At 37.8% G+C, this 10,625-nt stretch overlaps 3 protein-coding genes across 6 annotated transcripts in view; 2 read left to right on the forward strand and 1 right to left on the reverse strand.

Moving 5' to 3' along the window:
- The window catches only part of LOC105268205 (nicotinic acetylcholine receptor alpha4), a 52,703-nt gene that overhangs the window by 40,943 nt on the left and 1,135 nt on the right, over window positions 1–10,625 (reverse strand). For 2 of the 3 annotated variants that reach the window (XR_892308.1, XM_011307547.1), the window contains exon 2: window positions 9,040–9,102. The exons of the other annotated variant lie outside the window; for it this stretch is intronic. The gene's annotated coding sequence lies outside the window, so the exon portion shown is untranslated. The remainder of the gene's footprint in view (window positions 1–9,039; window positions 9,103–10,625) is intronic. 3 annotated transcript variants of the gene reach the window in all.
- On the forward strand, window positions 4,238–6,023 carry LOC105268294 (IQ domain-containing protein G-like). Its single transcript, XM_011307736.1, has 5 exons — window positions 4,238–4,263; window positions 4,344–4,584; window positions 4,691–4,897; window positions 5,034–5,165; window positions 5,811–6,023. Exons 1-5 carry the CDS (start codon window positions 4,238–4,240, stop codon window positions 6,009–6,011), a joined length of 807 nt encoding a protein of 268 aa, XP_011306038.1. The 3' UTR covers window positions 6,012–6,023.
- Window positions 7,071–10,562, forward strand: Atac3 (Ada2a-containing complex component 3). 2 transcript variants are annotated; one of them, XM_011307543.1, is made up of 7 exons: window positions 7,071–7,403; window positions 7,789–7,888; window positions 8,209–8,367; window positions 8,427–8,624; window positions 8,797–9,130; window positions 9,213–9,769; window positions 9,840–10,562. In XM_011307543.1, exons 2-7 carry the CDS (start codon window positions 7,826–7,828, stop codon window positions 10,101–10,103), a joined length of 1,575 nt encoding a protein of 524 aa, XP_011305845.1. In that variant the 5' UTR covers window positions 7,071–7,403; window positions 7,789–7,825; the 3' UTR covers window positions 10,104–10,562. The 2 variants fall into 2 exon arrangements, with proteins under 2 accessions (XP_011305845.1, XP_011305846.1); XM_011307544.1 differs by having other exon boundaries at window positions 8,254–8,367.

Raw genomic sequence — 10,625 nt, forward strand, 5'->3', positions numbered from 1 at the left:
AAAAAAAATATTTCTTTTGAGAGGCGCATTTCTCCCATAATTAACTACCCCCCGTAAAACATCATGCCCTTAAAGTACTTTCTAATTATCCCCCTCCTCTCCACCCTTTGTCTCTCCCATTTGAAATAGAAGACCAAGACGCGGGTAAAGAACTGTCGTTTCTCAATGTAAAGAGACTAAATTCATAATTACTCACCCAGTGACAGCCGACGTAACGAGTAACGACGCTTGACAAGTGCCACTCGTCGGGTCCGAGTGGTTGCGTATGACGATGAAGGGGATGAAAAGGGTTACGGCGATTATAACCTTAAATCCAAAAAGCCTCTAGACTTCCTCGAGAGGCGTCTCCACGGTAAAAATCATCGTCATCACCTGTCACGAAACTCACCCCCAAAAAAATTCATCCAAAACCTCAGCCTGTCAATGTTTCACCCCCCGATAGGTGAAAAAATAAAATGGCAATTTTTAAAAAATGTCTTGGACAGTCCAGGGTGACCCGGTAACCCCGTAACGCGTAAACACAGTGTTATTTTTTTTTTAATGTATTATTTATTTTATTTGTTTATTCATCCCCCGCACAGCGGGTGAACTCGGGGCTAATGGAAACTCCCATCACTTTTTCTTAGGATTTTATTTTATTTTTTTTTATGTTTGGGCTGCACTCAGACCGTTGGTGTCTGACACCAATGGATCGCTCCAGTGATGAGAAACGAATGTTGAATAACGGAGTTGCAACTCACTACTTGCGGGAGGGCAGGCAGACTCTTTGCACCAACGCCACCGCCCTCACGTTATTCTCCAACACAGGGATGATAACGGGGGTAGGGTTGGCAAAGCGCCGGTGCAAAATTTCAGTCACGTGCCGACTTACAGCGCAAACTCGTCCGCCTCGTGCTGAATTTTTTCCCATTTTTTTTCCCCCAGATTTTATTTTTTTGAATATCCCTGATTCCATCAATTTCATTCATTTATTTCTCCATCTTATTTCCCCAAAATTTTTATGAAGAATAACTCAATATCAGGAATTATTGTTATTGTTATTGCTGTTGTTATTATATTGTTTAATGAATAAATGAAAAATCTGGGGGTCGAAGTCGAGAGAGAATTTTTAAATAAATGATGAAAATGCATTCGCCTAATTTGTGATTAAATCCTGTTGGATAATAAACACCTCTAAGAATACCTGGTATAATACCACCCGACAAAGACCCCTTCGTCAGATTTCTCAGGCTTCCAGGGAGACACCTTCAACAATTTGTTTTCATAATGTCTCAAGACCCAGTCGAGCGAAAAAAATATATATAAACCTTGGAGGGATTGGAAAATGTTTCCGCGCCTGCACAATGCACCCTCTGTTTTCCCGCCTTTCTCTCAACAATCCCAATCACCCTCTTCGTCAACGGCAGACCCTCTAGACCCTCCTCAATTCCATTTAACAACGCTCAAGGCAACCGTGACAATACATATTCCAATATCGAGACGGAAAAAAAAATATAGGATCGGAGGAAGTATTTCAAATAAAATTTGTCATTTTTTATCTTTGATGAATTACGGTGGCAGTGGATTTATTCTTGTGTTATTATTTTCTCGTCCGTATATTTCGGTGGAATCTGGGATCTACTGACAATTCAGAACTCCTCTCCCTCTCCTACCCCCGCCCCTCCATCGATAAAAAAATCCAATTCAATAACTAGTGGAGGGGGGGCCCAGCCCCCCTTCAAAATTTTTAATTTATTTAATTTAGAATTGACTTTTTTCCTTTAAATAAAAATGAGAAAGATAATCGATATCGAAATATCTCGAAATATCTCAAAAAACTCGAATTACCATCCTCATTCCCCAAAACCCTCCCCCGCGAAAAAAACAAAAAATTCAAAAATATATTTGGCACATACAGTAGTTGACGGTCTCCACAACCGTGTGCCGGAGGAATCGAATAGTCCAGCAATTTATCGACGAGTGGAACCGATAAACGATAGTCGGCACATGACTGAAATTCGCAATTGCCCCCCCCTTTACCCCTCCGTGCCCCACGGTATCTCCTATGAAGCGCACGAACCGAGAAGAAAAAAAAAAAGACAAGCCCGGGGCTATGAGTTGGGTAAAACCTCATGGTGAACAACTTTTGAGCCCTCGAGGGGTGGGACGACTCCCACAACCATTTCAAGGGTCAAAATTGTCCCCCTCCCCCCTCCCCACCAGCATAAAAAAAAACAGATGATGAGACACGTACGTACGGCGGAAAGTATCTACTTGATGTCCGTCATTCGGAATTTATGAGAATAGGGGGGCGGAGAAAAAGAGGCTTTTGGGGTGGAAAAAATATGTCGTATGAAAAATTTTTGAGAATTTTCCAGGGGATAGCGATGGAGTGGAATTTATAGTGTCTATCGGGCATGTAAATTTTCCTCGTTACTCGATGATATAATTTTCGTTGCATCCATATTTATTATCTTTGGAGTAATGACGTTGTTAGTATGATGATGATTTTTAATGACTCTTTGACCCTTTGAATAACGGAGACACGTGTAATCCATTTCACTGAGAGTTTTTACAATAAATAAATTTTCATTAATGCAACATTTTTCAGTTTTATTCGGTGAAAAATCACTTTCCGGCATTTTTCCAGCCGCATTTTTCCACTCGGCATCATTTCCCGGTGAAATCCCTCGAGAGCTGAATTTTCCAATTTAAAAAAAAATCAAGAGTATTGAGGATATCCGAGTACTTAGATTTTTTTTCATTGAAATCCCTCTCTGCGTTCGGAGTTTAAAGTCCGAGCTTCAATTAAATCCCATTTGACCCATAAAATCCATTTATGATTAACTTTTCTCCAGATGCCGCGTGATAAGAAAATGGACGATTTTATCATATGGCCTGGTCTATTAATTCTTGATATATGCCAAGGGGTGAAGTCTTCCGATCGTTTCGGGCACGTGTGTCGAACAATGCAGATTCAATTAAACTCTGGACCACGGACTATCTCTCTCACACTCGCTGGAAAATCTTGCGGCTCCAAACTTTTCCAATCAAAGTGGAAAAACGTACTCAACTCCTTTTTTTCAAATGGCTTTTTTTTGGAAATTCCTGATGAGATTTAATCAACATCTCCCATATATGTATTTTGCCTGTCAACTCTCACGACCCAAAAATTTCATTTTCTGATCGATAAATCGACTTATTTTATCGAATTGAATTTATTTGAATGGACATTATATCGAATCTCAGGTGGAAAGAGAAATGCGATGAGCAATCGGGAAATAGAAAATAGGAGAAAATGGTAATAATTGAGAGGATCGAACAGATCTCGTATGATCGATTCGGTTTGAGGAAGTCGGCGGAAGGTATCGAGGGGAAATGTCATTATCCGTTCGGTAATCGTTAGTCTTAATGATCAAATTTTAATGCGACATTTAGCAATCGAGTGGATCAGTTGTTTTTAATTTGAAAATCGAGCGATATTTTTGCGGATTCTCTTGTCACTAGGCAACAATTGATCAAGCAACTCTACACATTGTTGAAGAAGTGGGGGATAATTGGGGAGTAAGAAATTAAAGGAATTGAAAAATGGAGGCGTCCAATCACCACTCGGAAAACTTGCGGAACAGACAGTGTACTATTATCAAAAGTTTTGGTAATTCTAGACTGTGTACACCAGCACGTAAGTGGTTTTTGTCAGCACTGGATAGTTGCGTTGATGCACTCGCTATTTATCATCATACGTTGATTAATTGGAATTGCGACGGGGATGGTAATGAAGACAGGTAATTGATACCAACAAAATTCTACAGTAAAATATTCTGTCACTGAGGAATACCATATATTATTGCTAAAAAAATTTTTTAAAAGAAAAACTCTTTCCCGGAACCATTTTCCCACAGATATATATTTTTTTCATCTTTTTATTTCATTCTATTTGGAAATTTAATAATGAGTTTTTTAACTCCCCGGGTAAAAAAAAATTGTAATCGGAATATTTTTTTGAAATTTTCAAAACATTTTCCAGAAATACAATTGTTTTATTTCCCGATTTTTTTTTGTTTTAAAAGAAGAATTTTCCCAAGTTTTCCAGAAATCTTTTGAAAATTTGAAAAAAATATTTTGATTACGATTTTTTTGCTCGGGTCGGCCTAACAATGAGGATGAATTGTTTATGATGATTACGATTATTGAAATGATAAAAGAATAATTATTTTTGGAAAGTAAAAATCGAGAAGAAATAACGAATCACCAAGAGATGCTGTGTAAATTGGAGCGAGACAGGTAAATTATTTCTAATTAATTAAATCGTCCAGTCCCTAAATTATTTCTGATGAAAAAAAAAACCAAATTGATTGCCTCAGCTCGTACGTTCGGGAGCTTATGGATAAAGTAAAAACAGAAGTGCAAGAAAAAGGCACATACACGGGGTTGATAAACCTAATCCACCAGACCATCGAAAAAACAACCGAAGAGAACAACATGATCCTGAGCCACATCGCTGGTGAAAATGCGGTGAAAGACCTGAAGAAAAAGCTCTCACAAGAAATAATGGAAAACGAGGAAGAGATGTCGACCCTTCGCAGACAACTGAACAATCTAAAAGTAATAAAGAAAGGCTCGTCAACTAATTGATTAAAAAATCAGAATCATCAGTGGAATTTTTGCTGAGTAAATCTCCATAAATTTTCATCATCCATTACCTCTGCAGGATGAAAAACAAAAAATTGAATTGAAAATAAACCGTGAAACTGGATACACGAGTGCCTGGGAAGCAGCCCAATGCGAGGAGAATACGAAACGCTGTAACATCACACTGGAGTACCTAAGAACATCCCTGAAAGATATCCTAATCCTGAAGAAAAACGAGTGTAGAGTTGCTCGTGAAATCGAGGCATTTCTCAAACAAAATATCGCTGTGAGTTTTACTCCTTAATTACCAATAAATGGCTTCCGGTTTTAATTTATTAACTAGCTGTGGGAAATAATCCAAAAAAATCCATTTGATTAATGAAAAATACAATTTATTATTTTTTATGTTTAACCCCTTCAAGTTCAACGTGAAAGCTACGGACAACTGGGCGAAAAGGTATGACCGAGAAATGCAAATGTACAGCAATAGAAATAATCAACTGCGAGAAGACATCGAGAGTAGACGCTCCACTCTTCAGGAACTCGAGGCAAAGGTGGGATGGGTGTTTGTGAGCTTGGGTAGTTGTGTTTTTGACGTTAACAAAACCACTCGGCCATTTTCCACCTCGAATAATCGAGAGAGCTTCGGGTTGAACCTTTTCCCCCTGTCACCAGGATATCCTCCACACGGTGAAAATCGATTACAGACTCCGGAGGTATTCGAATGCCACTTTGGTATTCTAATCCATACGTTGGATTTCATTGACTCCCGAATTTCCGAGGTAATGAGGAATCAATATTTTTTGACAGTCCATTTTTTGAGAATTCATTAATAAATTTCAAATGGATAAATCAAATTTTATTATTTTGTGGAAATATTAATGAATTAACTTTTTAATTGGCAAGTTTGAGGGAATTATTGAGGTAGGCGGTGGATGAATAATTAAATACGTTTGCCTTTTGCTCAATATCCTCTGCTATTTGTGAAAATTCATTTTTAATTAAATTCGCTCGAGGTTCTCAACAAGATGAAATAACCGTCTCGCAATTAAATGGAGAATTAACGGGTAATCACGGGATTTTTCGAGGTATCGTGGCCTGAATTTTTGTTCACCACTCCATTATCTTTTTGACAGCTCTCACGTAATTGAGTTTTCTATCCTGAAATTTCTGTAATACTCGTCGATTTATTTTTACAGTACAGTGAGAGACAGCTGTTTATTGAGCAGTATCTCGCAGAAAAAGATGCTGCCAGAATTCTCAGGGAGATGGAGGAGTATAAAAAGTATTCGGCCATTCTGATACAATCTTGGTGGAGAGGAGTTATGGTCAGAAGAAAACTTGGACCCTATCGGCCGGATGAGAAGAAGAAGAAGAAGCCAGTGAAAGGGAAAAAATAATTTATCATTCGAATTGCAGCTCGCGTTACACTTGTTTCTGTAATTATATTTCTTCCTTGATAATTCAACAAATAATTCAACAAATTCCCCAGAGACCCGAGGAGTTGAGGATTTTATAAATAAATTATTGTATTTTCTCTCCTCGAGTTTGCGGATTGTATTTTATTTTGTGATTAAAAATGGGGAAAAGCAGGTACCGGAAATTCAGTCCGTCGAATGCATATCCGGCTGGCCTGACGATGGGGTAATAAATTCGAATAAAAAAATTAAATAAGGAACTAGGTCAGAAATGCGATTTTCGTCGGGGGATAGATGCTGATGAGATCACTCGGGAGTTTTATGCGAAATCCAAACTCATTCACAACTTGAAAATAACAGGAATAGAAAAGTTGAAATATTTTTTTTATCCGAAATGAATTTTCATATGAAAAAGGTAAGTGGAAGGACCCTTTCACTTCCTGAAAATGGAATATCCATTGTTTGATGTCATTGAAACCCAGGAAAACTCATCCCTCGATAAATATTCAATGAGATCGCCGGGAAAATTACGTCCACTGAGTAATTAAAAATTGATGGAAATTGGCTCGATCGAACTCTATCAACTTAATTTTCTTTGGGTACACATTTCACGGAGTAATAAAAATGAATGATAAGTAAACAGAACTATCATTATTATTTTTACGGTAATACCTGCGTTGATGAGTTTGCGATGATATTTTTGTGGATTAATTTCAGGATAATCTAAAAATATTGCAAAAATTGTAATTTCACGGCAATAAAATATTTAATATTTTTTCGAGTGCTCGCAAATTTTTAATAACACGCGAAAATTATCCAGTATCCAATGGAATTATCCACGATTAAAAAAAATAATTGAAATGCAATATTTTTGTTGACGGAATGAATAATTGATTTTTTTTTGTAAGCATCGGATATCTCATGAATCAGCGGTTGAAAAAATATAAAATGAAAATCATAAAAATTCAAATATCGCGCCATTTTCCATCCTCTCCGCGCCCTAGCCTAATCTGATTCGAAATTGCATTTTCTGTCCCGAGAGTCGCTGCAATCACTTTCTTACACGTTCTGGAAGTGCCTGATCCCATCAATTCGGAAAAAATCAGTCGAGAGTCTCAAAAAAAATTTCCAAAAACCGTGAAAATCTCTCGTAAAAAAACCCAAAGAAATCATCGACCGCGCGTTTAGCGTCATTAAAAATAGTACAAACGTGTATTAATGGCGCGAAGTGTCGGCCATTTTACAATCTCTCTCTACCTCCGTAAATCTCGAGGCACTTGTACCCAAGTAATTACGCATCCACGTTCTATAATCATCGGTAAAAGGGCTCGAGCACCGATCAATTGATCAATCACAACGAATGATGTTGTTGACGTGAGTAAAGACCCTTTATCAATATCTCAAATAAAGTTTAAATAACGTCAATAGGGATGAATATGCGGAGCCTATGGCAAGGTACTTCCGTTCAATGAACAGGAACAGGAAGTTCATGTCCAACAGCTCAGATGGCTAAATAAAAACATCCTGTGCAATTGAATTTTTCGAAATAATGGGCTTTGTTGTTGAAATGTTTATTCATTCACCGGGGGCTTTCATTACTCCCAGGGAGATTATTTAAGACGAGGGGGATTATCATTCTGTTTGGATCAGCACTGGCAGTGGCTCGACAATTTTTTTTGCATTCCACGGAAATTTCGGATTTTTATTTATAATTTTTAGTGGGACATTCTCTTTTTTTTAATGACTCTGTGCTTTTCAGATTTTTTTCCAGGTGGAATTGAAATATCTCAGCGAAAATGCAAGCGGAGATTCTCGGTTCTAATGATATCGAGGGATTGACTGCGGAAAATCTCATTCCTGTGAGTGCAATGGAATCCGGTGGGGAATTCCTGGAGAAAGTGAATTTTCTGGATTCTTCAAATTTCGAGAAGAATTTTTAAAGAGATATTATATAATAATATTCTCAATAGTATTTTTAAAAATCCTAAAATTCAATTCTCCAGAAATGGATGTTTCACTGGAGGGGAAATATCTCAAAATATTTTTCCCTCAGTGTTTCCCGTTATTTTACTATTTTTTTAATTCTGTTTTTTTTTTTAAATTTTTCAATGAGAGAATTTTGAGTGATTGTACTAATGTAAAAGAGAAGATTAACATCGTTGAGATACGTTTGACGTAGGTGGAATTCCTATTTCGTGATGATTCACAACGATCGCGTTCACAGGATGCCCTGTCGATTGTTGAACTAGGAAAACAATTATTGCTGAGCGCTAAAAATGGAGAGACTGAGACTGTCAGGGATCTCATGTGTCGCGGTGCCCCATTCACATCTGATTGGGTAAATATGAAAATATCTGGTGCATGTCCATGAATAATTGAGAATAATTGGTTCACCAGTTGGGAACGAGTGCTCTGCACCTCGCAGCTCAGAGCAATCACGTGGACACAGCTGAGGTACTCCTTCGCGCTGGCATCTCCAGGGATGCTAGAACGAAGGTGGACAGAACACCTCTGCACATGGCAGCCTACGAGGGCCACCACGAAATGGCTGTTCTCTTGCTGAATTATGGGGCCGACGTCGACAGCAGAGACATGGTAATATCTCACATCTTATCGTTTTGTAATGACTCATTAGTGATAAAAAAAACTAGACTAGCCGTTCTAGCCTAGAAGGTACATTTCAATTTCTGAATTTTTGAATTAACCAACCCCAGACAATTACGATGGAATTAATTTATCTGAGTGATTGGGAAAAATTGATGTTTAGTTAAGAATGACTCCTCTCCACTGGGCAGTGGAGCGAGAGCACGAGGAGGTAATGCACGTCCTCCTAGAACACGGGGCAGACGCTAATTCCATAAGTAAATTCGATAAAACCCCGATAAGTCTGGCCCTGGAGCACGACAGACTGGATCTAGTGGATATTTTACAACAGGAGCGAGAAATTCTTACATTGAGAGAGGAAAAACAGAGACAGGCAAATACAGCTGAAATTGAAGAAGCTACTCACAGTTTGATGCAGATGCAGGAGGCTGAGAGGAAGGAGCAGCAGCAGTTCGAGATGCAGCAGCAACTGCAACAGAAGAGAAAAATTCAGCAAGGTAAATAAATCTGTCACATCCAACGTAATAATTGAGTTAGTAATAAATTTATTTAAAAAATGGAATCATCGACTTGTTGCAGCACAACCAATGAAAAAGCAGAAAGTCATTTTTCAACCGATTCATGTGGCTCCGTCGAGTGACGATGAGCAAGAGAAAGAGGCGGAATTGGCGGATAGGATAAGTAGCATTGAAAATAGTACATTTAAGAAGCGAAAAGAGATGGGAGGACTGAGTGGACTTGAACAGCCCCTTCGGCTACTCGAGGCACATGGAATAACAATGATACCAGTGGACAATGATGCTAGTATCGTTGAGAATGCCATGGAAAGTGGGAGGACTGTTGTATTGACAGAAGCTGGAAAATTAGCTTTAAATCTGACGAGAAATCCATCAGTGGGAGGAAAGAAACTCCAGGACTTGCAGATCGGTAATACAACGTACAAAGCCAGGAGGAAAGTCATTGCCATAAGGGCTGATCAGATTCTCAACAAGAGTCAGCCTGCCCTTACCCCGAAAGGACCAAACATTCTCAAGAGAAATACAACTGATAGTAAATCAGGAAAATTTTTTTTAAGTTCAATACCCAATAATTCATCCAACTTCACGAATGCAAAAACGATTACACCTAAAATTCAGGTAAATGCAGATTCTAGAGAATTAATTAAATCTTCGGAAAGAATAATTTATTGGAGTGTATTAATTGCAGAGGAAAGCCCCTGAATCCCCTCCGAGACAGAAAAATCCAATTCTCTTGAAACTGGACGACGAGATTGAGGAAGTCGAGGAAGATTCATCAACCGGAGAGACTACTGAAGATCAAGTAATGGATATTGCTCTATTGAATAAACAATTGATAGAGGCACGGAGATTAGCAGCCGAGTATCGGAAACAATTGCAGAAAAAGGAGGAGGAGGCGGAGATTTATAAACAGCAGTTGAAGAATATCACAGCACAAACAACAACAAAATGACTTTCTCCATGAATTATTTTATAAATCATTTTTACTGACATCACTCACTCTTTGGGAATTTTCTCCTCGATTTTTCTCACGTTTTTCGTGTATATAGGAGTCTTTTTCTGTATAAATCGTGTACAAAGTGCCAATGCCATAAGTCAATGGTGAAAAGACGTTTTTGATACTAAATGAATTCCAAGTAATTCATTGATCATTATTTTTTTTTTATTTGAGGAGTTGATTTGAGTTTTTCGTGATACTTCAGGATTTTTAGATCATTAATTTTTGAGTTGTTTTGTGTATGACTTGAGGATTTTTTTAAGGAAGGGATGATTTTTTTGTAATCTGCGATTACAATTGTAATATTGTAATATTGTGTTGTCGATGCTGGGGAATTATTTTTATACGAAAATTGTAAATTTGAGTGACGAAAATATCCAGATGTGAGGCTTTTCGGAAGAATTTGTGAAAGTAATTACGATTGATATTTGAATAAAGTTTGTTTATATGAAATGGTTTTTTAGTTGGGAATTTTTG

The sequence above is a fragment of the Fopius arisanus genome, unplaced genomic scaffold, assembly GCF_000806365.1.
Source record: "Fopius arisanus strain USDA-PBARC FA_bdor unplaced genomic scaffold, ASM80636v1 scaffold00055, whole genome shotgun sequence".
Lineage (NCBI taxonomy): Eukaryota > Metazoa > Arthropoda > Insecta > Hymenoptera > Braconidae > Fopius > Fopius arisanus.